Source organism: Hemitrygon akajei, chromosome 11, assembly GCF_048418815.1.
Source record: "Hemitrygon akajei chromosome 11, sHemAka1.3, whole genome shotgun sequence".
Taxonomy (NCBI): Eukaryota; Metazoa; Chordata; class Chondrichthyes; order Myliobatiformes; family Dasyatidae; genus Hemitrygon; species Hemitrygon akajei.
Window position 1 is genome coordinate 4,936,350 of NC_133134.1, and position 27,730 is coordinate 4,964,079.

The 27,730-nt window shown below is 42.4% G+C and overlaps 1 protein-coding gene across 3 annotated transcripts; it reads right to left on the reverse strand.

Annotated features, from left to right (window-relative positions):
• Window positions 1–4,765: 4,765 nt before the first annotated feature.
• On the reverse strand, window positions 4,766–24,868 carry tfap4 (transcription factor AP-4 (activating enhancer binding protein 4)). Of its 3 annotated transcripts, none has more exons than XM_073060091.1 (7): window positions 24,636–24,868; window positions 17,131–17,296; window positions 15,940–16,038; window positions 13,706–13,876; window positions 12,175–12,321; window positions 11,135–11,302; window positions 4,766–5,500 (listed from the first exon to the last, which is right to left on the reverse strand). In XM_073060091.1, exons 1-7 carry the CDS (start codon window positions 24,722–24,724, stop codon window positions 5,324–5,326), a joined length of 1,017 nt encoding a protein of 338 aa, XP_072916192.1. In that variant the 5' UTR covers window positions 24,725–24,868; the 3' UTR covers window positions 4,766–5,323. The 3 variants fall into 3 exon arrangements, with proteins under 3 accessions (XP_072916192.1, XP_072916193.1, XP_072916194.1); XM_073060092.1 differs by having other exon boundaries at window positions 12,175–12,318; window positions 24,636–24,866; XM_073060093.1 differs by lacking the exon at window positions 24,636–24,868 and adding an exon at window positions 23,742–23,889.
• Window positions 24,869–27,730: the final 2,862 nt, after the last annotated feature.

Consider the following 27,730-nt stretch of genomic DNA (forward strand, 5'->3'; position numbering starts at 1 on the left):
ATTACCCCTCTCAGCTCCATTCTCCCTGTAATCTTTGACACCCTGACTAATCAAGAACCTATTAACTTCCACCTTAAATATACACAGTGACTTGGCCTTCACAGATTTCCACAGATTTTCTGCCCTCTGGCTAAAGAAATTCCTCCTTATCTCTGCTCTAAAGGATCACCCTTCTATTCTGAGGTTGTTCTCTCTGATCCTAGACTCCCACCATCAGAAACATCCACTCTATTTAGTCCTTTCAATTTTCAATAGGTTTCAATGAGATCCTCCCTCATTTTAAGTGATGCTAAGCGATTCTTCCAGTTCTGTTTCTTCCCTGTTTGAACTCATCAGTAAGGATACAATTAAGTGCCTTGCTAAACTGTTTTGTAAGGTAGTTAACAGTCAAACACGTCAGGTGAAGGTACTAGAGACCGCAGATGCAGGAATCTGGAGCAAAAAGTCTGCTGCAGGTACTCAGATGGCTGAGCACAATCTGTGGGGATAAAATGGAGAGTTAACTTTTCAGGTTGAAACCCTGCCTCAGGACCACTTGGAGATGTCTGAGCTGTATTAGGGCTGTCCAGATAAAGATGGCAGATTTCCTTCTCTCCAGAGACATTAGTGAAGCAGATGGATTTTTTTTAAACAATCTGGTAGTTTTCAGCCATCCTCATTAACAACTAATTGGCAATATTTTCACTGAAATTCCAGAATAACAGAGTTCCACAGCTTTGATGCCTGAATTGTTAGTCCAAATTTCTGCATTAATAGCCTGCAATTTAACCACAGTGCACCATACACATAGAGTTTAATCTAGAAGTGATTATTGTGGAGTGGCAGTTGAGGACTGTGCCTACTGTGATTGCTGATCACTGCAGATAGTCAGGTTCAGCCTAGTCATTGGTAATGACAGTAGGTCAGCCGGCATCTATGGAGGGGGGAAAACAGTTGATATTTAGGCTGAGACCCTTCATCAGAACATGTTGCCTGACCTGCTGAGTTCCTCCAGCATTTTGTGGACGTTGTTCAAGATATCCAGCATCTGCAGAATCTTATGATTATAATGACAATATGTGGCTTTTCTCACTGGCCCCGCCCCATCCCCATTGGATAAATAATATCAACCATTACGGGTTTCTGTTGGGTTTGGTGTAGTTTTGGGTGGAAATTGAGAATTAGATAAGTATAAAGCAGGGTGGGGGGGGGAATCATTAAGCCCATGTCTCCTCAAACATTTAATAAATTTGGCTGATCTTTTATTTCAGTGCCACTTTCCTGTACTAACCTTAATATTGAGGCCCTCCGTTGGTCGGGATTGACCATGGATGTTGCATGATAGGTTTCAAAGAGATGCTGTTGACTGTCTAAGTAGTACGCAAGCTATAGCAGTACAATATGGAGAGCAAGCTGTCACCTATGCAGCATACTTCTCCACATAGCTGATGAATCCAAAGGATCTACAGAAACCCATAGTTTGGCACTAGAGGTGTCAGTCAGTGTTGAACTCAATGTAGGACTGCCTTAGGGATTGCATCTCTGGGCTGTTCCTTAGGATTTACTCCCGAGGCCTTCCCCATGAGTGGTATAGCTGCAAGGCAGCACAAGTTTGAAATCAGTTTTCCTTGTCCTAGATGAGCTGCCAAATCACATCTGTCCAAAGGGACTGGTTTTAAGGTGCTAGTAACCTGCCTTTGCCCCTTCCCATCAGTAGAAACAGTTCCGCAGGGCTTAATAGCTACACCACATGTGAAGACCAAAAGCTGGAGGCTATTCAAGACACACACATTGTGAGCATTTAATAGTTAGTGCTGGTTTATCCTCACTAACATTACATTGTTTTATCAACAGTTCCAAGCCGATTATCTTGTCATTGTTCCTTTGCTATTGGTAGGAACTCCCTTTGGAGAAACTGGGAATTGTGTTTCCTCATTTTAATGGTAATTTTACTCAAACACATTTAATTTCTGAATTTCTAAAAGGAACATGATAACTATATGAATGCAACTCTTTCTTTGGGTTAAGTTAGCCTTTTGTGGAGAAAATGGTAATAAAATTTACACTACATGAACAAGGCTTTATAAAACATTGGTCAGACCAGAGCAAAGGATGTGCTAGGATTAGAGAGGATCCAGTGTTTATGAGAATGATCATAGGATTGAAAGGGTTAATGTATGAGGAGCATGCAATGGCTCTAGGCCTGTACTCGTTGGATTTTACAAGTATGAGGGGGTATCTCATTGAAACCTATCAGGTGTTGAAAACCCTAAGTTTTTAAATGATATAGCAGCCAACTGATCTTCGATCCGATATTAGATGGTATGCATGTCAGCGTGAGCTTCTCTCTCTTCTGTCATCTCCCTGCTCTCATCTGAAAATTGGTGTTATAGAGGGGAGGGAGTGGACTGGACTGGTTTCCTCTCTGGGCCAATGGCACAGAAATTCACTTTCAGCCTCCACAGATTTAAATACTTCCAACTCAAGCTGATATGCAGGAAAAGGGCTGGTTTTCCATCGAGCAGGAGCACCTGCCACTTCTGTTAAAATGGCAGCTGTATTTGTAGAGAGCAAAGCCAGAGGGGATTAACACCACGTAAATAGCAGCGGATGCAGTTATTCATTGTACCCATGACACAGGATTGCCTTTTTGAAAATCATGTCCTCTCTGGCATTGCTTGACCAATCACATGCTGCCACAAGCCAAAGACAGACCCATGTGACCTGCTGCTAGTCCCCTCCCTCCCTCCCTTTCCCCACTCCCAAGCTAATTCGCCAAAGAGGCTGCAACCCATTCTGTTCACCAACAAAAAGACAAAATAATTCTTTAATTCATTTTACTGTATATTTGTAGTTTCTTTTCCCCATCACACCCAACTGCCACCACATAATCCTTCCTAAACTACACTGGTATCTAACCCAGCAGTACCTCAGATTACTTATCCTGGTGTTTAAATGGTCGCAATCAACCACATTCCTAGCATGCTGAGTTGTTCAGTCCTCTGAGATCTACACATTTCTCAATTACAGATTTTTTAAAAAATTTATTTCAAAATACAGCACAGTAACAGGCCCTTTTGGCTCAACGAGCACACACTGTCCAATTACATCCATGTATTGAATTAATCTACCAACCTGTAAGTATTTGGAATACAGGGGGAAACTGGAACACCCAGAGGAAACCCACCTGGTCACAGGAACAGACAGCGGTGGGAATTGAACCCAAATTTCTGACGCTGTGAAGCATTATGCTAGGCACAATATTAGTGCTGCCCTCCAGAACTCCTTCAACTCCAAAGCCATGTGTTCTGCACTTTGCTCCCTGAATCTCACATTTCTGACACTTTATAAAGCTGTCCTATTCAATTTATAAATATATTTTCTGCTAAAATAATTAGCAAGCCACTCCCTGCCTATTGGAGCACACTGCCAAACCATCCCACAATACATTTAAAACTTTCAATTTAAATGACATGTCTTGCACATTCTTTTAATAACTCAAGGAATGGATATACCTCAAGTTGCCCCCAAATTTGTCAAATTTTATGTGTCCCAAGAGAAGCAGTATGGAATATTTTGACACATTAAATGCACTGTATAAATGCAATACAGTAATGTCCTAATTTGCTCTCACTCTTTTCCACAACTAAAAATGTTTGATGTAAATTAGTGTAACATTATTACAACACCAGTAATTAGGGTTAAATTCCCACCACTGTCTGCAAGGTGTTTATATATTCTCTCTGTGACCACATGGTTTTCCTCCCACATTACAAAGATGTTTGGGTTAATTGATCACATTCGTGTAACTGAGCAGAACAGGCTCATTGGAACAGTAGTCCCTGTTACCGCGCTGTATCTCTAAATAAAAATTTATAAATTCTCAGTTCTGATGAAAAACCTGAAACATCAATTAAATTTCCCTAACCACAGATACTGCCTGACTGACTATCGAATTCCATCACTTTTGGTTTTTATTTCTAGCATCTGCAGCGTTTAGCTTTCCAATTATTGAACAAGTGCAAGTTCCTTTTACATTGGGGAGAGTTCCTCAAAATCAGGCAACCAGAGCCGAAAACCTTTTTGACCATATTCCATCCAAACGCTGATTCTGTTCAGAGTACAACTAACCAGAAATACATGAACAGGAACCCTATCAATAGAAATAAAGATGAGAGGGATACAAAACAAGCCACATTTTACATTACTGCACAAAATCCAAAGAGTTCTATTTCCACCTTGGGCAACACAAACACAAAATCTAGATTTTAGATTTGGGTCATGGTGGCATAGCAGTTAGCACAATGCTCTTACAGCTCGGGGTGGAGTTCAGAGTTCACCTCTGGCATCCTCTGTAAGAAGTTTGTACATTCCTTCCCGCGAGCACATTGGTTTCCTCCAGGTGCTCTGGTTTCTTCCCACATTCCAAAAGACATACCGGTTAGTAAGTTAACTGGTGATTGTAAATTGCTCTGTGATCAGGCTAGGGTTAAATCGGTGGGTTGCTGGGCCTTGTGGCTCAGTGGTCTGTAAGGTTCTGTTCCACACTGTATCTTGATATAAATAAAATAAATACTGGGGGATCTCAGCAGGTCAGGCAGCATCTATACAGGGGAATAAATAGTTGACATTTCAGTTGCATTTAATGGACTCTGTTTATCCAGAATAAATTATATCTGGAAGCAAGTTAAATAGGGAATCTTTCCAAACAAAAAAATCCAAGAGTAAATTTAAGAAATAAAGATCTCATGCACACTGTGTAGTCAGACAAATAAAACTATTAAAATAAAAACAAAGTACAAATTTTATTTCTCTCTGCATGGCAGGTGCCATTTTTTTCCACTTTCTTTAACAAAATATAATAGTTTTTCCATGAACACAAACCTCGTCTCAACATAAAACTCAAATACAGATACAGGGAGAGATGAAGGGAAACTAACAAACAAACTACATGAAATGACTTTGCATAAAAAAAATAACTACATCAGTACAAGAAAGGGGGATGGGTGCTGAAGTGGATGAACAGTCACATTGAGAGGACCTCCTCTCAATGGACTGAACAAATTGGTAAGTGCTTGAAATTCCACCCCCCTCTCCCAGAACAAAAAAGAATGCTAAAATGTCCTTCAGCAACTCTTCAGCTATGGATTCCAAGGTAGTCATGAGAAAGGATTTTGAGATCCCATCTGGTATGGTCCAGATTTCAATAACCTCTCACTCCAGGCTTTGACTGTTTACAGTATTGGGAAGGTCCAAAAACACGCTCCAACTTTAAAAAATTCCTTTTTCTGAGAATAACACAGGGAATGCCACCTGGATCGGTCAGTGTGATGCAGCTCTAGTGTCATGGAAGAACTCTCTCCACTGGTTCCTTCTCCTTGCCCAATGCTAGATTTTCTGTCGCCTCGCTCTCCTCCCTGTCTGATTCAGTATCAGACCAAGCTCGATTAGGTTGGACAATCACTACTCGTCGCTGCTCCTCTTCTGGTTTCTCTTGAGTCCCTTCAATGTGCTGGATCGCCTGCCATTTTAAAGAAATCCTGTATTAGTCAAACTGAGGGCAGAAGACAGATATTTATCTATCACATATATATCAAAACACACAGCGAAATAAGTCATTTGTATTAACAACCAACACAATCAAGGATGTGGTGAGGGGCAGCCTGCAAGTGTCACCACACATTCTGGCTGCAAATTATTAGAGTGTGAAATTACAATGTTGAAATAAATCCTATTAATGCCACCTGGCATGATGGTGGCTGAATTACTTGCAAATTAGTACAGTAACATCAGGACTAGGACTGCCAGACTGGGTAAAGCTTCTTCCCCCAGGTTGTAAGACTGATGAATACCCTGACACCACTGAGGTCTCGTCACTGGGACAGCGAACCATTTACTATTTTACCTGTGCTACACACTGATTGCATTTTGAATTTGATTTTATGAAACTTATTTGTTGTGATATTTTGTTTTATGTGCTGTGTGTGGGTGCACTGTGGTCTAGAGGAATGTTGTTGTTTGGTTGTCTACATGTACAGTCAGATGACTATAAACTTGTAATTAATTACTCTGGCTATACTAGATTCTTCCAATTAAATTACTTAAAACTTTATTATATCCAGTATTTCACTCTTCCTCAATGTCAATGTTTTATCATTTCCTTCTTAGAAGGTACATTCAGGGCAAGTTATGGCACTGTAAAGTAGTGGTTAGCAGTATGTTTTACAGTGCCAGCGATCAGGATTCAAATCCTATTGATATCCTATTGACTACCTGCGTCTCAATATCACCAAGACCAAGGAGATGGTAGTGGACTTTAGGAGATCTAGGCCTCATATGGAGCCAGTGATCATTAATGGAGAATGTGTGGAGCAGGTTAAGACCTACAAGTATCTGGGAGTACAGTTAGACGAGAAGCTAGACTGGACTGCCAACACAGATGCCTTGTGCAGGAAGGCACAGAGTCGACTGTACTTCCTAAGAAGGTTGGCCTCACCAATGTCTGTAGTGAGATGCTGAAGATGTTCTATAGGTCAGTTGTGGAGAGCGCCCTCTTCTTTGTGGTGGCGTGTTGGGGAGGAAGCATTAAGAAGAGGGACGCCTCACGTCTTAATAAGCTGGTAAGGAAGGCGGGCTCTGTCGTGGGCAAAGTACTGGAGAGTTTAACATCGGTAGCTGAGCGAAGGGCGCTGAGTAGGCTATGGTCAATTATGGATAACTCTGAACATCCTCTACATAGCACCATCCAGAGACAGAGAAGCAGTTTCAGCGACAGGTTACTATCGATGCAATGCTCCTCAGACAGGATGAAGAGGTCAATACTCCCCAATGCCATTAGGCTTTACAATTCTACCGCCAGGACTTAAGAACTTTTTAAAAGCTATTATTAATGCTTTTTGAGATAGTGATTTAGATGCATATCATATTTTTTTTACTGAGTTAAGTATTGTATGTAATTAGTTTTGCTACAACAAGTGTATGGGACATTGGAAAAAAGTTGAATTTCCCCATGGGGATGAATAAAGTATATATCTATCTATCTATTGCTGTCTTAAGGAGTTTGTACAGTCTCCCTGTGATCATGTGGGTTTCCTCCCACATTCCAAAAACGTTTGGATTAGGGTTAGTAAGTTGTGGTCATATTATATTGGCACAGGAAGCATGACAACATTTGAGGGCTGCCCCCAGCACATCCTCAGACTGTATTGGTTAGTGGCACAAATTATACATTTCATTGTGTTTCAATGGACATGTGACAAATAAAGCTAATCATTAAGACATTGTTTTAGACCACTGCCCATGCACATGTCCCCACTGGCCCTACTCTTACCTTTTCATTAAAGTCACTAATATGGATTGTAAATAGCTGAGATGTAATACAGGCACCCACTAGTAACAGTGACTCTGTTCTCCATCTTTCAATCACACAAAGTACCATGTTCGATTACAGCAGGCATTTGTTTGGTAACAATCTTTTCTGAGTGGCAGTTTTATCATGCTCCTTTTGAAAATACAGAAACATTTCCTAATAAACACACACACACACATTAAATGTTGGAGGAACTCAGGAGGTCAAGCAGCACCTATGGAGAAGAATAAACAGTCAACGCTTCAGGCCAAGAACCTACATCAGGACTGGAAAGGAAGGGAAAAGAAGCCAGAATAAGGTGTGGGTAGGGGAGGAGTTCAAGCTGGCAGGTGATGAGTGACACCACACGGGGGGGGGGGGGGGGGGGGAGAGGTGAAGTGAGAAGCTGATAGGTAGAAAAGGCAAGGCATTTACTGATAACCACTTATCTGCTCACATCAGCATAAAAACACTATTTCCCTTACACAATACCACAACAACTGTCCAGTCATTCCCTTTGTGTGTACTACAACCATATCCTCAAATAACAGGTTCCAGTATTTTACCTAAAATATTGCTAATTTGTCAAAGTTTTTAAAAATTCTTTCTCACTCCCACTTAATAGCTAAAGATTAACTTTATTTGCCATTTACAGTAGTGAAATGTGTTGTTTGTGTCAACAACCACACAGTCCAAAGGCGTGCCGAGGGCTGCCTGCAAGTGTTGCCATGCTTCCAATGCCAACACAGTACGTCCACAATTTACCAACCCTTACTAATCCGTAGGTCTTTCAAAATGTGGGAGGAAACCGGAGCACCCAGAGGAAACCCACGTGGTCATGGCGGGAATTGAATCCCAATCGTTGGTGCTATAAAGCTTTATTCTAACTACTATGCTACCGTGCAACCTAGCTGTAATTTTCTTGATCGCCATTTTACATCCATCACCTCCTAATCTGCTGGAACTGCTCCAGAAATAAGAAAACTTTGGAAAGTCAGCACAAAGGCATCTACTAATTTTGCAATTATTCCTTTCAGAGCACCAAAGTAGTGTAGTGGTTAGTATGGCACTATTATATCTCGGGGTGCTGGAGTTCAGAGTTCAATTCCGGTGTCCTCTGCAAGAAAGCTTCTACATTCTTCCTATGCATGCGTGAGTTTTCTCCAGGTACCTTTCACAGACCAAAGACATAGCAGTCAGTAGGATAATTGGTCATTGTAAATTGCCCAATGATTAAGCTAGTGTTAGACAGGTGTATTGCTGGGTGGCGCTACTTGGTGGGCTGGAAGGGTGTGTTCTGTGCTGCATCTCCAAATAAATAATAGAAAATAAGTCCTCAGATGCAAAGCAGCAAGTCCAGGGGTCCAGGCAGCTCTAAGCCCCCCCCCCCCGTACTTTTTATAAACCCTTGTTGTCCCCACCATTTTTAGCACTTTTCCAGAGATTTCTAAAACATGATGACCATGCTAATATTTTTCCTTTAGTTTAGTTATGTCTTTTGTCCCCATTTTAATTTCTCCTGCCTCTGCCCCTCTGCTTTGCCCTATTCACAAATTTGATGATCTTATATTTCTTACTAGTTAATTCTTATATTCCATCTGTCTTAATGAAAAGATTAATGATTTATTTGTCACATCTACAAACCCCATTTCCAGAAAAGTTGGTATATTTTCCAAAATGCAATGAAAACAAAAATCTGTGATATGTTAATTCACGTGAATCTTTATTTAACTGACAAAAGTACAAAGAAAAGACTTCCAATAGTTTTACTGACCAACTTAATTGTATTTTGTAAATATACACAAATTTAGAATTTGATGGCTGCAACACACTCAACAAAAGTTGAGACAGAGTTAAAATAAGATTGAAAAGTGCACAGAATATTCAAGTAACACCGGTTTGGAAGACTCCACATTAAGCAGGCTAATTGGTAGCAGGTGAGGTATCATGACTGGGTATGAAAGTAGCGTCCATCAAAGGCTCAGTCTTTGCAAGCAAGGATGGGTTGTGGCTCACCCCTTTGTGCCAAAATTCGTGAGAGAATTGTTAGTCAGTTCAAAAGGAACATTTCCCAACTCAAGATTGCAGAGAATTTAGGTCTTTCAACATCTACAGTACATAATATTGTGAAAAGATTCAGAGAATTCAGAGACATCTCAGTGCGTAAAGGGCAAGGTCGGAAACCACTGTTGAATGCGCATGATCTTCGATCCCTCAGGCAGCACTGCCTAAGAAACCGTCATGCTACTGTTACAATTATAGCCACCTGGGCTCGGGAGTACTTTGGAAAACCATCGTCACTTAACACAGTCCATCGCTGCATCCAGAAATGCAACTTGAAACTGTATTACGCAAGGAGGAAGCCATACATCAACTCTATGCAGAAACGCCAGCGAGTTCTCTGGGCCCGAGCTCATCTCACATGGACTGAAAGACTGTGGAACCGTGTGCTGTGGTCAGTTGAGTCCACATTTCAGCTAGTTTTCGGAAAAAACGGGCGTCGAGTTCTCCGTGCCAAAGATGAAAATGACCATCCTGATTGTTATCAGCAAAAGGTGCAAAAGCCAGCATCTGTGGTGGTATGGGGGTGCATCAGTGCCCACGGCATGGGTGAGTTGTATGTATGTGAAGGTACCATTGACTATGAGGCGTATATTAGGATTTTAGAGAGACAATATGTGCCTCAAGGCGACGTCTCTTCCCGGGACGTCCATGCTTATTTCAGCAGGACAATGCCAGACCACATTCTGCACGGGCTACAACAGCGTGGCTTTGTAGACACAGAGTGCGTGTGCTTGACCGGCCTGCTGCCAGTCCAGATCTATCTCCTATTGAAAATGTACGGCGCATCATGAAGAGGAGAATCAGACAACGGAGACCACGGACTGTTGAGCAGCTGAAGTCTTATATCAAGCAAGAATGGACAAAATTTCCAATTGCAAATCTACTACAATTAGTATCCTCAGTTCCAAAACAATTAAAAAGTGTTATTAAAAGGAAAGGTGATGTAACACAATGGTAAACATGCCTCTGTCCCAACTTTTGTAGCCATCAAATTCTAAATTTGTGTATATTTACAAAATACAATTAAGTTAGTCAGTAAAACTATTGAAAATCTTTTCTTTGTACTTTTGTCAGTTAAATAAAGGTTCACGTGAATTAACATCACAGATTTTTGTTTTCATTGCATTTATGAAAATATCCCAACTTTTCTGGAAATGGGGGTTTGTACATCGAAACAGAGTGGAAGGCTTCATTTGTGTCAACAGCCAACACAGTCCAAGGATGCGCTAAGGCCCACAAACGTCACCATGCTTCCAGCACCAACATACAGTAGCATCCCCATAACTCACTAACCCTAACCTTTACGTCTTTGGACTGTGGGAGTAAGCTGGAGCACCCAGAGGAAATTCACACCGTCATGGGGAGAAGGTACAAACTCCTTACAGACAGTAGCAGGAACTGAACCCCGATTAGTGATTGCTGTCACTGTGGAGCCCTGTGCTAACTGCTATGTGTCCGTACCACCCACTATGAGTCCTGATGAAGGGTCTCAGCCCGAAACGTCGACAGCGCTGCTCCCTATAGGTGCTGCCTGGCCTGCTGCGTTCCACCAGAATTTTGTGTGTGTTGCTCGAATTTCTAGCATCTGCAGATTTCCTTGTGTTTAATAATCAATTTTTCCTCTTCAATAAACTTTTGGTCCTCTGGTAAGCACAGCGAATTTTAGGGATCAGCGACAATCTGTTTGTCAAAGTTATACATCTTCCTCTAGCAAGTATCATAGTATCAGGGCGGTAGCCTTACCTGCACAATTGTGTCTAAGTTTTGTCTTGATGTAGTGGAGGAACTGTTGATGACAGTGGATGGTCCCATTGTCACCACAGTGACTTGGTGTGAAGGCATCGGAGGCGGAGTCTGCACTATGACAGTCGGATGGTGAGTTGATGCTGGAACAACAGGTGCTGGCAGCAGCTGAAAGTTAACAAGAAAGGAAAATGCACAGTTTACAAAAAGTTAATCAAGTGGAGCAACACAGTACATTGCAGTTAGCACAACACCTTTCAGTGCCAGTGATCAGGGTTGAATTTCTGCCAGCATCTGTAAAGAATTTGTACATTCTCCCGTAACTGTATGGGCTTCCTCTGAGCATAATTATACATGCCATACAAGGCCTTGGTGAGACAGCACCTAGAATATTGTGTGCAGTTTTAGTCCCCTAATCTGAGGAAAGACATTCTTGCCATAGAGGGAGTACAGAGAAGGTTCACCAGATTGATTCCTGGGATGGCAGGACTTTCATATGAAGAAAGACTGGATCGACTAGGCTTATACTCATTGGAATTTAGAAGATTGAGGGGGGATCTTATTGAAACATATAAAATTCTAAAGGGATTGGACAGGCTAGATGCAGGAAGATTGTTTCCAATTGGGGAAGCCTTTTAGGATCGAGATGAGGAAAAACTTCCTCACACAGAGAGTGTTTCTCTGCCACAGGAAACTGTTGAGGCTGGTTCATTGGCTATATTTAAGAGGAAGTTAGATATGGCCCTTGTGGCTAAAGGGATCAGGGGGTATGGAGAGAAAGCAGGTACAGGGTTCTGAGTTGGATGATCAGCCATGATCATACTGAATGGCGGTGCAGGCTCGAAGGGCCGAATGGCCTACTCCTGCACCTATTTTCTATGTTTCTATACGTGGCCTTGTGTTGTGTATGACTATTGGTATTGTGCTTCACACAATGGCCCCAGAGGAACGCTGTTTCATTTGGCTGTATTCATATATGGTTGAATGACAATTAAACTTGAAATTAACTCCCCTCTCTGCCCCCAAAATTGAGGGCTGACCTGTGTTACGTGACAGGGCTCGGGTTCCTGCTGCTCGCCCAACTGAAGGATCTTGGACTGCTCCAGCTGCTGTTGCTGCATCTGCACTTGCTGCGCAATGGCCTTCAGCTTCTCGGGGTACACATGAGCTTCCAGCGAGCGAACCTGCTAACAGACACACCTCATCAGCTTTTGTGCATAGGAGGAAGCCTTTCGAAAGTCAACTTAAAATAAAATGAAAAAGCTGGTTGTCCATCCCATGTTCCTGCTTCATGTGAGCAGGGAGTCATGGAGCACTACTGCACAGAAATAGGCCCTTCAGCCCATCTAGTCCATGCTGTAGTCCCACCAACCCACCCCTGGACCATAGCCTTCTATACCCCTCCCATTCTTGTACATATCCAAGCTGCTCTTAAATGTTGCAAATGAAATCACAATCATATCCACCACTTCCACCAATAGCTAATTCTACACTCACACCATCCGCTGAGTATGAAGTTCCCCCTCAGATTCTCCTTAAATATTTCACATTTCACCCTTAACTTATGATTTCTACTTCTAGTCTCACCCAACCTCAGTGAAAAAAGCCTGCTTACATTTACCTCTCTTAATCTTGTACAGCTTTATCAAATCTCCCCTCTTTCTCCTATGCTTCAGGGAATAAAATCCTAGCCCATTCAACCTTTCCCTACAACTCAGGTCCTCAAGTTTCAGCAACATTCTTACAAATTTTCTCTGTACTTTTTCCATCTTATTTACATCATTCCTGGAGGTAACTTCCCAATTAAGGCCCTTTAGTTCTGCCCCCACCACTATTAACACGATTTTACAAACACAAAGTCCCCCATCGTATCTTGCTCAGGAACCTGGTTTGTCCTTAGCCATTGACCATTCAATCATGGGAGGCACTGGATCTCAGCTCAATAATGACCCTACCCCCATCGTCCACATCCAGACAAAGAACAAAGAACAGTCCTTCGTCCTACAATGTTGTGTTGACCTTTTAACCTACTCTAAAATCAATTTAACCCCTCCGTCTTACATAGCCCTTAATGTAACTTTCATCCATGAGACTATGTAAGATTTATTTTTTTTTATTATTTTTTTTTTTTTTAAAACACACGTCCCTAATATATCTGCTACTATCACCACTCCTAGCAGGGCGCTCCTGGCATCACTCTCTGTGTAAAGAATTTGCCTTTGACATCTCTTCTATACTTTCCTCCAATCACCTTCAAATTATATCCCATCCATTTCTGGCCTGGGAAAAAAAGTCTCTGGATGGGCACTCGATCTATTTCTCTTGATCATTTTATATACTTCTCATCCTCCCTTGCTTCAAAGAAAAGCCCCAAAGTCACTCAAACTATCCCATAAGACATGTTCTCCAGTCTAGGCAGCATTTTGTTAAATCTCCTCTGTACCCTCTCTGAAGTTTCTATGTTCCAACATTGCTCCCAGATAGTACTTGTTGGACAACCCAAAAATTAAATCTTGGATCTCTTGGTCTGCTTGCTTTTGTGAAAGAGAATTAAATCAAGCACACACCAACCTGTTCCTCCAGCATCATTCTAACAGAGCGTTCCTTATCCAGCTGCTGCCGCAGTTCAATCATCTCCCGTTTCAAGTCCTCTAGTTTCTCATCCTCCCAGACATCTGGGGAACCGATTCCTTCGTCTTTATCCTCTGCCCGCCTCCGTTTGGGTGAGGAGCCACTGTATTCCTGCATCCCAAAGACAAAGCTAAGTTAAACATCAGAGCAGTTAATCCGGATACAATGCAGGCAAAATTCTTCTCAGATGCAAGGGTAACTGCTGAGTCAAGTCTACAAACTCATGTTCTAGTGTTATTTATTTTTTTTATTTACACAACTTGTTTTCATTTGAACATTAGTTTTTATCAGTCTTTGTGTAATTTTTCACAAATTCTATTGCATTTGTTTATTTAACTTTTCTGTCTCTGAATGTTCCAATCATGGTTGATACTGCCTGCTGCTGTCTTCCCCCAGCAGTTTGTTTTTCCACCACAGTATGCTGTTGTGCAAAGGGACTGCCCTCTTCAGCAGAAGAGTACAGACTGTGCTACATCAGTACAGTGTTGGTGAGGTATTACTTGCAATACAGTATACAGTTGTGTTCTCATACAGTCAGCCCTCCTTATCCGCGGGGGATTGGTTCCAGGACCCCTCATGGATATCAAAATTCGCAGATGCTCAAGTCCCTTATTCAACCTGTCTCAATGAGGTGGACCTTAGGACCCAAGGACCCAGCCAAACCCCAGACCTTATTTAACCTGTCTCAGTGTGGTGGACATTAGGACCAGGCTGCAAAGATCTGAATCCGCAGTGTTTCTGTTCACGAAAATAATCACGAACCATATTTGAAAATAAAGTGGAAATAATAAAGCGATTGGAAAGAGGTGAAACACCATCGGTCATTGGAAAAGCGTTAGGCTATGTCGGTCAACGATCGGAACAACTTTAAAGGATAAAGTGAGAAAGGCTCTGCCCCGATGAAAGCTACAATTATTACTAAACAACGCAGTGGTTTCATTATTGAGTTTTGGGTTTTTGATCCTCCACATCAACCCAGCACGGTGGAGAGCGCACTCAGGAGCAGTCTGTCCCGAGTCCAGAGAACTTCCGTTTCCGAGCCCAACGCTGAAACATATGTTCTTAAGTGTTTTATATGCATAGAAAGGTAAAATATATACTATATACTAAGACAAACACTTGACTAACTGACACTAAATAATGCCGGATGTACCTGTTCCGACTTACTTAGTAACAGAACTTCCGATTTTTTTGGATCCCGATCCACGATAACGCACGCATATCCTCCCGTATACTTTAAATCATCTCTAGATTACTTATAATACCTAATACAATGTAAATGCTATGTAAAATGGTTGTTGTACTGCATTGTTTAGGGAATCTTGACATGAAAAAAAGTCTGCACATGCTTGAACAAGAAGTGCTGGAAGAGCACTTCTGGGTTTTCGCGATTGGTTGAATTTGCGCATGCGGAATTCGCGGATAAGGAGGGCTGACTGTATTTAAGAGAGATTTACAGCATTTGAAACAGATTGGTGGTGATATGATTTGTGATATCAAGGGACTGTTTTAAATGAGATTAAAAGTTTGCTTTATTTGTCATGTGTACATCAAGACATACAGTGAGATGGGTCATTTATGTCAAATATCAACAGTCGAGGACTGACTGGGGCAGGCCGCGAGTGTCGCCTGACTTCCTGTGGCAATTTAGCATGCCCAGAACTTATTACGCCTAACCCATATATTTTTGGAGTGTGGGAGGAAACTGGAGCGCCTAGAGGACGTCCTAATGATCATAGGGAGAACATACAGACAGTGGTGGGAACTGAACCCAAAGCTGCCAGTGCTGTAAAGTGTTGCACTAACTGCAACACTGCCAAATGCAGTTTAGAAGAATGGAGGGAACATTAATGAACCACAATATCCTCAGGGAGCTTGATAGGGCAGATAATGAGAGGATATTTCCCCTCAAAGAGTAATCTAGAGCAAGGGGGCTTGGGCCCTCCATGCTAAGGCATCTTTGCATTGAGGGGCTATGTAGTTTGCAGCCTACTGTTACAAAAGTCCATTGCTGACCGACAGTTCAATATCAACCCCCATGTTCATGGCTAAGTGCAAAGTTGAATAATTCTGATACGTTTGTCATAACTACACTCAGTTAGATCCTGGGCAGAAAGACAGTTTCCAGCAAACTCTGCCATGCCATACGCTTCCCTTCCCAGTCAGATGCTCACCTGAATGAAGCGCTTCAGCTGGGAGTTCTGCTGAAGTAGTCGGGTTTTCTCTTGCTCAAGTGAGAATATATATTCAGCAGTTTGCTGCAAAATAGCTGCCTGTGTGGATGAGAAAACATACAGCATAAACAGGATTTCTCCACAGCATTTACTACTATGTCTGGTTATGTCCTTCTATTTCGAAAGCATGCCTTTCAAACGGAGCTGATTATTGGAGAGGAAAATTACAGGAAGTTTCCCCTCATACAGCAGCACTGCTCTCTCATTTTTCTTGCTTAAATACAACTAACTGATAGGACTTGTTGATTGATGGAAAAAGATAATTACCTAAGAAACCTCTCCACTAGACTGACATCATTCCACTCCCCTATCTAAATCACATAACTATACATCACCAACACACGGGATTAATAGGACTCTTAGCAGTACGGAGGAACAGAGGAAATTCAGGGTTACACGTCCACAGATCCCTCAAATTTGCTATGCAAGTTAATAGAGTGGTTATGAATCTGTATGGTATGTTGGTCTTCATTAGTCAGGGGACTGAGTTCAGAGCCATAAGGTAAAATTCTTATAACACCACATCTGGAGTATAGTGCACAGTTCATTATAGGAAGGATGTGGAAGCTTTAGAGAGGATGCTGCCTGGATTAGATTGCATGTCTAATGAGGAAAGGTTGTGAGTGCTAGGGCTTTTGTCTATAGAGTGAAGGAGGATGAGAAGTGACTTGATAGAGGTGTAAATGATGCTAAACTGCATAGATCGAGTGGAAAGCCAGAGACCTTTTCCCCAGAGCAGAATTGGCTAATAATGGAGGAAAGTATAGGAATGGAGGGGGAATATCAGTAGTAGTGTTTTTTTTTTAAAGAGAAAGAGTGGTATGTGTGTGGAACATCCTATGGGGGTCTTGGTAGAGGCAGATACATTAGGACATGAAGAGACTTAGATAGGTACATGGATGAAAGAAAAAAAATGGAAGGCTATGTAGGAGGGAAGCTTTAGATTTATCTTAGGATCGGTTAAAGGGTAAGCACAACATTATGGGCCAAAGGGCTTGTATTGCTCTGTGTCCCATGTTCAACCTTCTCCCCATCCAAAGTTCCAAGTAACACAATCCCTTTCCAATAAGTGCCCTACAGCACACCCAACAGACCCTCAGGGGAATCACCAAAGACAAGTCTCTGCCCAACCTTGCTCAGTTTCTCGCCATCTGTGTGTGGTATCAGTGTCTTCAGGGACTGGAAGCCAGCATTGATGCTTTGCATTCGACGTCGCTCATTGCTGTTGGCGATCTCTCTCCGTATCCTCCTCTCCTGGTCTCTCTGAGACTCCTGGGACAGTGGAATATTAGCCAAGCTGAAAGAACAATTGGGACCTTTTTAGGCTTATCTCAAATAATTTCCTGTACAGCATGCTCTTTGCTGACAAAAGTATTCAAAGTTTGCAACTTTACCCAGGTTGAAAAATAATTGTCCAAAACCATTGCCTGGTTTTGGTAAAGATTCATTTAACCTTTCCCCATGCAGCCTAATGTAAAATTTATAAAGAATCAGTCACTAAATGGTCATTCCTGGGGAGGGAAGTTGCAAAGGATAAGGCTACTTCAGCCCTTGTATTGATGGATCCATCATTATTTTTTACATCTGCACTTAAACTTTTTTACCCAGAGAGTGGCGAGAGTGTGGATCGTGCTGCCGCAGAAGTGGTGAATACAGGTTTGACTTCAACGTTTAAGAGAGATCTAGATGGATACATGGATGGAAGGGGTATGGAGGGCTATGGTCCATGTGCAGGTCGATGAGAGTAGGCAGCTTAATAGTTCAGCATGGACTAGATGGGCCAAATGGCCTATTTCTGTGCTGTAGTGCTCCAGAGTGAAGCAGGTCAGATACAGACAGGCTGTACTTACACCCCCCTGCCAACAGAGGACTGCAACACCATCCTGGGAGGCTGCAGTGAGGAACATTCAATATAAAAAGCCTTCTACCACATAGGTGGCACAGAAGTTCAGCATGGAAACCCTTGACAGGAAGTGCATTCAGATGCAAGGTCTTAATTATACTAACTTTTTTTTAAAAATGCGTCAAATGCAAAGCTCTCTGGTTACTGATTTTGTCAAAGGACTTTGAAAAACAAAAACCAGCTGGCAGCTTCAAACATTCAAGCTGAAACTGATACTTTCGAATAGCAGAATTTCCTGCCTCAGCATCAACTAATAGTGGCTTGGTCTAGCTACTCATTTAACCCTTTCAGCTCTGTGGACAGCCAACACGAGCTCAAATTTGGAAATAATTCTATTGTCAAATACCATACTTCACAGGTGTCAGAGGAGTGGATCCAGTTAGGGTATCAGAATCAAGTTTATGATCACTAACGTGAAATTTGTTGTTTTGCAGCAGCTGTGCCATGCAAGACATTAAAAAAATCCCAATTTATAATAGTGCAAAAAGAGAGGAAACAGTGAGGTAGAGTTCATGGACTATTTGGAAATCCAATGGTAAAGGGGAAGAAGCTGTTCCTGAATGTTTGAATCTGGGTCTTCAGGTTCCTGTACCTCCTCCTTGATGGTAGTAACATAAAGTGTGCATGTCCTGGGTAGCGAGGCTCCTTGATGGGTGCTGCCTTCTTGAGGAATTGCCTGATGGAGCTTTAGTGCAAGGGCAGACAAGTACTAAAAGTGACAACACCAAATACCCTGGAACAGTGCCAAATACCACAATTACAGCTGAATACGGTCAAATGCTACACAATGTAAATACCAAAGAGTTGAATATGCTGCAAGCATAACCCAATACTGAACTAACTCCCTCAGTCTACTTGCTACAGTACACAAATACAATACTCACAACCAAGTACCATTCAAGTTCAATCACTGAATCATGAGAATAACCCTGAGAATGATAGGGTTAATGCATGAGGAATGTTTGTTTTCTCTGGACCTGTACTTGGAGTTTAGAAAAATGAGGGAGGATCTCATTGAAACCTATCAAATACTGAAAGGCCTAGATAAAGTGGATACGGAGAGGATGCTTCCTATAGTGGGGGGGGGGGGGAGAGAGAGTCCAAGACCAGAGCGCACAGCCTCAGAATTAAGAGACATCCATTTAGAACAAAGAGGAGGAGAAATTTCTTTAGCCATTGGGTGGTGAGTCTATGGATCTCATTGCCACAGAAAACCATGGAGGCCAAGTCATTGGATGCATTTAAGGTGGAGGTTGATAGGTTCTTGAGTTCTTGATTAGTAAAGGTGTCAAAGGTTACAGGGAGAAGGCAGGAGAATGGGGTTGAGAAGGATAATAAATCAGCTATGATGAAATGTTGGAGCAGACTTGATGGGCCAAATGCCCTAATTTGCTCCCAAGTCTTATGGTCTTAAATCAAATAAAGGAGGCTAACACATATTGAATGGTCCAGCCAAAACTTTTATAAGGGCAGTGAATGAATAAAAGCACTATTGTATTAGAAGTGCAGTCACACTGTGAGACTTTAATACTCTGCTGTCTGTCAGGAGACTAAACATCCCCCATGACTGCATGGGTATCCTCAGAGTGCTCTGGTTTCCTCTCACAGAGAGAGACTGTAATGCTCTGCTGTCTGTAAGGAGTTTGTACATTCTTCCCTTGACTGTGGATTTCCTCTGGGTGTTCTGGTTTCCTCTCACATTCCAAGACATACGGGTCAACGTTAGTAAGTTGTGGGCATGTTATGTTGGCACTGGAAGCATGGCAACACTTGCGGGCTGCCCCCAGCACAATCCTCAGACCACAAGCGGTGCATTTCATTGTACTGATGTTTTGATGTACTTCTGACAAATCAAATCTCTCTCTCTATGGAAAAAAAATTACATAAACACATTTTAAATGCCTGAGCTCAGAGATCCACTGAAGACAGCTCACTCAGGCACATTACTGTCCAGTTATATATTCCAAGTTCAGCAACAGCATGGGTTAGAAACAGAGTAAAACTCCCTCTACACAGTCCCATCAAACATTCTTGAGATACAGACTGCAATGGTTATATACAAAATAAAGGTCACTCTATATTGTCCCACACAACAAAAGAGGACTGAGAGGCAGAGTAAAGGTCTTCCCTGTCAGCTTGAACCATTCTCCTCTGCCCACAGGATTGCCACTCACTGGATGTTTTTGTTTTTCGCACCATTCTCTGTAAACTTATAGAGATTTGTGGGTTAATTATTGTACTGCCCTGCACTGTTTTGTGCACTTTATGTAGTCCTGTGTAGGTCTGTAGTCTAGTGTAGCTTTTGTGTTGTTTTATGTAGTCTAGTGTAGCCTTGAATTGTCTCACATAGACTAGTGTCGTTTTGTGTTGTTTCATGAAGCACCATGGTCCTGGAGGAACATTGTTTCATTTTTACTGTGTACTGTACCCGCAGTTTATGGTCAAAATGACAATAAAAAGCAACTTGACTTGAAAACTCACAAGATTTCAGCAGTTTCTGAGATACTCAAACCACCCCATCTGGCACCAACAATTATTCCAAGGTCAAAATCACATACATCACATTTCTTCCCTAGTCTGATATTTGGTCTGAACAACTGAACCTCTTGACCACGTCTGCATGCTTTTCTGCACTGAGTTGCTGTCACATGATTGGCTGATTAGATAATTGCAATAATGGGCAGGTGTACCTAATAAAGTGGTCATGGAGTATGTCCACATCCAACTTGTGTCCACATCTGATTAGCATCGCATTAAATGCATCCACACAGGAACCTCAAAGAACAGAACACCTCTCACATTGTTACACTTAGGCTAAAATGAAAGATTGGACAAGCTGGAGTTGTTTTCTTTGAAACACAGGAGCATGTGTATACAAACTATTTCAACCTGAATTCCACTTTCCTTCCCACCCTTCGTAATCCTTCCCCACCTACTTATCAATAATCTATCTGCCTCTGCCTTTGAGAAAGAGAGAATTCCAGAGAATTATAACCTCACACACACAAAAAAATCACTTTATCCTTACTTTAATTAGACAAATCTTATTTTGAGTGACCTTCAGCTCTGTATTTGGAAACTTTCTGTCCACAATCATTCTGCTGATTTGCTACAGGATTGTAAGTTTCAATCAAGTTATCTGCCTTCTAAATGCAAGCAGTTACATAGAACAGTTCACCACAGTACAGGCCTTTCAGCCCACAACACTGTGCTGACCCTTTAGCCTACTCCAAGATCAATCTAACCTTTTGCCCATAAGGCAACTTGCCCACTCTAGGAAAATCTAGTAAACCTTCTCTGAACCACTTGAATATATTTGCATCCTTGGAAACACAAGAAACCTTTGAAGAGTAAAGCACAGGAACTGGCCCTTTGGCCCAAAATGTTGTGCTACACTAAATATATTAGTTATCAAATGGTCAACTAAACCAATCTCTTCTGCCCATATCCCTCCATTTTCCTCACATTCATGTGCCTATCTAAACATATCTTAAAAGTCTGTACCCCAGGCACTGCATTCCAGGCACCCACAACTCTGTAAAAAACTTGCCTCTCATATCTCATTTAAACTTACCCCCCCCCCTCACCTTAAATGCTTACCCTCTGGTATTACACATTTCCACCATGATACCATCTGTCTACTCTATCTATGCTTCTCATAATCTTATAAACCTCTAGCAGATCTCCACTAACCTCCACTGCTCAACAGAAAACAACTAAGTATGTGTAACCTCTCATTATAGCATATGACTCCAGTCCAAGCAGCACCCTCTCCAAAATCTCAACATCCTTCCCATAATGAGGTGACAATGGTATACATTACTCCAGATGCAGCCTAACTAGAGTTTTATAAAGTTGCAACATAACTTCCTCACTTTTGAACTCAATGCCTCAACTAACAAAAGGCAAGCATTTCATAGGCTTTCTTTACCACCCTATCATATATGCTGGAATCTGGAGCAAGAAAATGCAAAATGGAGGAACTCAGCAGATCAGGCGGCATCTGAGGAGGGAAAGCACAGTCAACATTTTGGGTCATTCAAATTTACATCCTTCCTCAAATAAGGAAAGCAATGTGCAGATGTGACCTCATTAATGCCCAATACTTGTATATCCGAAACATAACCTTCTTCCTTTTCTATTCAATTCCCCTTAAAACTCTGCTGCCAAGGGAAGACAACTTTATACATCTTAATTGATAACTGAGAGCAAATAAATTCTATTTGACCATAAGATATAGGAGCAAACTAGGCCATTCAGCCCATCAAGTCTGCTCCACCATTCCATCACAGCTGATTTATTATTGCTCTCAACCCAATTCTCCCCATAACCTTTGACACCCTAACAAATAAAGCTACCAACATCCACTTTAAATATACCCAATGACTTGGCCTCTACAATTGTCTATGACACTGAATTCCACAGATTCACCAAAAGAAGTTACTCCTGATCTCTGTTCTAAATACGCATTCTTTACTGACAGAGGCACCTAAAATTGGCAGCATAGATTTACAATAACTGGTGGAAGGATTAGGGAGAAGAGGGGAAATTCTTTCTTTCCCCACCCCAGAGGAAGACAGCATCTATAACTCTGCCTGCAAGAGCGTAGAGGGAGACATGCTTGACAGGTTTCAGTGGTCAGTACTTGAAGTGCATTCAAAAAACTGTGACTATTGCTGGAAAATCTGATGAGGATGGGTAGGGCTTTTTTTTAAAAAACATTGACACAGCGGGCCAAATGGCCTTCAATGTCATTAAAGTTTTCTACAATAATATAAATCAGATTTCACATCAGTGCATTTAAGGAGAATCTGATGGTGAGTGGTGTCACAACCTTACACTCAGCATGATCAAGACTAAAGGATTGATTGTGGACTTCAAGAAGGGCAAGTCCACACCAGTCCACATCAAATTCAGCAGTGGATGAACAGTTTCAAGTTCCTGAGTGTCAGCATCTCTGAAGATTTATCCTGAGCCCAACATATTGATGTAATTACAAAGAAGACACAACAGCAGCTACATTTCATCAAGAGTTTAAGGAGATTTGGTATGTCACCAAAGACTCTGACATTCTACTTGATTGCATCACCGTCTGGTATGAAAGTACCAATGCACAAGATAAAGAAAAAAAGCTGCAGAGGGTTATAAACTCAGCCAGTTCCATCACGAGCACTAGCCTCCCCACCATCAAGGGCAGCTTCAAAGCGCGACATCTCGTGACTTGATTTTTTACATCCTTCACATAGGTGAGGAGTAAAAATCTTTACATTACGTCTCTGTCTAAATGTACAAATTATAGCAATTTGTAATAAATAGTATGTTCAGTAAGATATACTACAAAACAGTCAACAAAACTTAGAAGCTATGGGATCCTCAACAATGAGGATATGCCCTCCTCAATTTACTACCATCAGAATACTGGTGCCTGAAGACATACACTCAAGTTTTAGAAACAGCTTTTTCAAAGTTCAATGTAAATTTAATATCAAAGCACATATAGGTCATCATATACTACCGGGTGATTCGTTTTCTTCTCCTCTGCCATCAGATTTCTGAACACTGAACCCACGAACACTACCCCTCTTTTTTATGCACTTATTTTTTTATAACTTATTTTTCTATTTGTATTGCATTGTACTGCTGCCACAAAGCACCAAATTTCATAAATGGATAAGTTATCACAAAAAAACAAACAAAAATAAGAGTAACTTAAGGAAACACAAGTACTAGCATCGGTCAATTTAGTTGACTGTACACTGTAATCTGTAGTTATCTTTATTCCGTATCAATATAGAAACAGAATGTAATCCTGGCACCAGACTGACTCAAAATATCTCACCTAAGATATCCAAGGTGTTGAGAGGGAGAGAGAGAGAGAGCAAGAAATACATGTGTGACAGCCCACGAGAATTTGGCCGTCCGGAAGGATCTGCCAGATGCAGCCTGCAACTTTCAACGGGAGACCGTGACTTCCAAGGTTCTCCCAATAAACGGACTACAACTCCCAACGAGTCCCGCTGCCGCTGGAGGATCCAGCCTACAGCTTTCAGTGAAAGACCGCGACTCCCAGGGTTCCCCCGGGCCACATTATGGACTACAACTCCCGATAAGCCTCGCGTCTAAGTACGCTAGCTGCGCTGCAGAGAACCAGGCCTGAAGCGCCGCTCGGCCTCATCCTCCGCCCGGGCCGAGCCCGGGGGGGTGGGGGTGGGGGCGGTTGGAGGTTGGGAGACAATATGCACCTAACATCGCTCCGGTAGGACAGGCAAAGAGCTACCTTCGACATCCTCTCTCGACCCAGCTTTCAAATTCTACCTGACCGCTTATAAAGATACACCCGGAAAGTGACCAGACCCACGTGCGCCCCGGGGCCAGGATGGAGGAGGAGGGGGTGTTGTTTCGGCTGCTGCTGCAGGCAGACCGGAGCACGGGTGTGCAGAGTGCAGGCAGAATCCCCTTGCCACCACGGTCCTGAGCGGCGTGGTTGCGATCCTCCCCACGTGGGTCCGGTTGTATCCATTCCACTTCAGCCTGTTGCCCTGGAACCGCCGCGTCCAGGAGCCCGAATCCACGTGTAAACCTTCCAAAACCTCCCTGCAAAGGCAGCACCAGTCCCGCTGCCGCCTCCCGACCCGCCCGAGCACCTGAAAGCTCTTCCATCAAGGCAGCAAATGGAGCCGTGTTTGTAGCGAATAAAATACAGATATAAAAAGGGGGAAAGAAAAGTACACACCTACAGAGACCTCCTATCACTTCTTTCTCAGTCTTCCTGAAATCCTGGAATGAAGGTACCTTTTGAGTGGGCACCACGAAATATTCCATGTCTTGCACTTGGATGAAAAATAAACTGCCCAAAAATAATAATTGCGTTAAATTTAAAAAAAATCTGTCTGAGTGCAGGCTACGTGTGTGTGTTTCCAGCTGATCGCTGTATCAGATGGTTGTAAATGGCGGGAAACAGCTGGTGCTTTCGCAGCACCGCCGCCTCCTTCCGCCGGCACCGGCATTGCATGTAAACAAAGGACTATTGCCCAGTGCCTGCACCAGGCAGCCGGCTTGTGTCTACAACACAGGTTCCCTGCAAAGGGGGGAACTGGAGTGGGCTCGAGCTGAAACTGAAGGGGAAAGAAATGGGCAGCGATGGGTAACAGAAGGGGTGGGAGTGATTCTGCATGCGCCACTACGTGCGTCTGTGTATGGGGGTGAAGCGGCTCATCAGCTGACGGCTGGCAGAGCCGAGAGGAAAAGCAACAGCTTCTGTGACATTGGAGCAGCTGAGAACACAGAGAGCGAGAGAGGCGCAAATACAACCGCACCCGCCCACTCACTCCGGCTCTGTTTTAAAGAGACAACACGCGGCCCGTAGTTGATTTCCATCCCATTTTAGAGGCTGCGCGGTTTCGGACCCTAAGACATAGGAACAAAGTTAGGCCATTCGGCCCATCGAGTATGCTCAGCCATTCCATCAAGGCTGATATATTATTCATTTCCCTCTAAACCCTATTCTCCTGCCTTCTCCCAGTAAGCTCACTAGTATACTGTAACTAATCAACTGCTTTAAATATTTTCAGTGACTTGGCCTCCACAGCCATATGTGGCAATGAATTCCACAGATTCACCACTCTCTGGCTGAAGAAGTTCCCTCTCATCTCTGTTCTAAGTGAATGTCTGGGGCTGTGCCCTCTGGTCCTAGACTATAGGAAACTTCATCTCCATATCCACTGTCTAGACCTTTCAATATTTCAATGTGATTCCCACCCGCCCCTCATTTTCTAAACTCCAGTGAGTACAGGCCCAAAGCCATCATACGCTCATCATGTGTTAGCCTTTTCATTCTTGTGAACTTCCCCTGGACCCTCTCCAAAGTCAGCACGTATTTTCTTAGATAAGGGGCTCAAAATGGCTCACAGTACTCTATGTGTGGTCTGACCAGTGCCTTATAAAGCCTCAGCATCACATTTGTGCTCTTATATTCTAGTCTTTAACATTGTATTTGCCTTCCTTTCCACTGACTCAACCTGCAAGTTAACCTTTAGGGAATCCTAATTCCCTATGCACCTCTGATTTTTGAATTTCCTCCCTGTTTAGAAAATAGTCTAGGCCACAAAGCAGTCAATTCCATCACCCAAGTTATTGACATATCACATAAAAACTAGTGGTCCCAATACTGAACCCTTTGGAACACCAGGCAGCGAACCTGAAAAAGCCCTTTATTCCCACTTGCTGCCTCCAGTTAGCAAATCATCTATCCATGCTAGTATCTTTCCTGTGATACCATGGGCTCTTATTAAGCAGTCTCATGTGCGGTGCCTTGTCAAAGGCCTTCTGAAAATCCAAGTAAACAACATCCACTGACTCTCCTTTGTCTATCCTGCCACGTTTTTTTTCTCAATAAAGTTTTTTAAGACTACTGTTGGTTGTGTTTGTGATAGGAGCATAAGAAACGGGACATTCCCTGAATTGCGGGGACCAGTGCTTACTTTAAGATTAAAATATAATTTTATCAATTTTTCCTATCACATTGTAATATAAGATTGCAGAAAAATAAATTCCCTAATTTCACAAGAGATGACAGCTGGATTTGTATATGTTGGAAGCATATCAGAGAAAACTTACTAAACTCTCTTCCTCCACCTTCTTTTTCTAGCTTCTGCCCCCTTTCTTTTAGTCCTGATGAAGGGTCTCTGCTGCTTATTCCCCTCCATAAATGCTGCCTGACCTGCTGAGTTCCTCCAGAATTTTGTGTGTGCGCTGCTGTGGATTTTCGCATCTGCAGAATCTCTGATATCTGGAATGAACGCGTTGTTTAATGAGGAAAGGTTGACCAGGTTTTGGCTCAAATCATAGCTGATTTATTACTCCTCTCAACCCCTTTCTCCTGCCTTCTCCTTGAATACGTTGATGCTCTTACTGATCAGGGACCTATCAATCTCGACTTTAAATATACCTAATGACTTAGCCTCCACAGCAGTCTATGGCAATGAATCCCACAGATTCAACACCCTTTGGCTCAAGAAATTCCTCCTCATCTCAGTTCTAAAGGGACATTCTTCTATTGTGAGGCTATGCCCTCTGTCCTAGACTTCCCCTACTACACAAAACATCCTCTCTAGGCCTTTCCATATTCAGGTCTTTTTCAGAATCACAGAATACACCCAACCAGTCCATTCTGACCAGGGTGCCCACCCAGCTAGACCTAATTTTCTGTATTTGGCCTATCTTCCTCTAAGCCCTAACCCTCCATATACCTATCCAAGTGCTTTTTAAATGATACTATTGTACTCAGCTCAACCACTTCCACTGGCAGGTCATTCCAAACACACATTGCCCTCAGTGTGAAAATGTTGCTTCTCAAGTCCTGTTTAAATCTTTACCTTTTCATCCTAAGCATATGACCCACACATGATGAGATGGAATAAATAAAGATTGACCCAGTTCAGATGTTTAAAATTTTAAAAAGGGTAGATAGAAAAACACAAAATGCTGGAGGAATTCAGCAGGTAGGGCAGCATCAATAGACCATCGTTTCAGGCCAAACCCTCCATCAGGGCTAGAAAGGAAGGGGAAAGAAGCCCGAATAATAAAGTGGGGGTGGTCTAAGTGATGATAGGTGAATCATAAATGCTGATGAAGGGTCTCAGTCCGAAACTTTGACTCTCCATAGATGCTGCCTGATCTGCTGAGTTCCTCCAGCATTTTGTGTGTGTTACTCTGGTGATAAGTGAAGCCAGGTGGGTGTGTGGTGGGGGGGAAGAAGTGAAAAGCTGGGAATGGCAGAAGAAAGAAGTGTGAGGGGGAAAAATTAACAGCAAGAACATCAATTTCTCT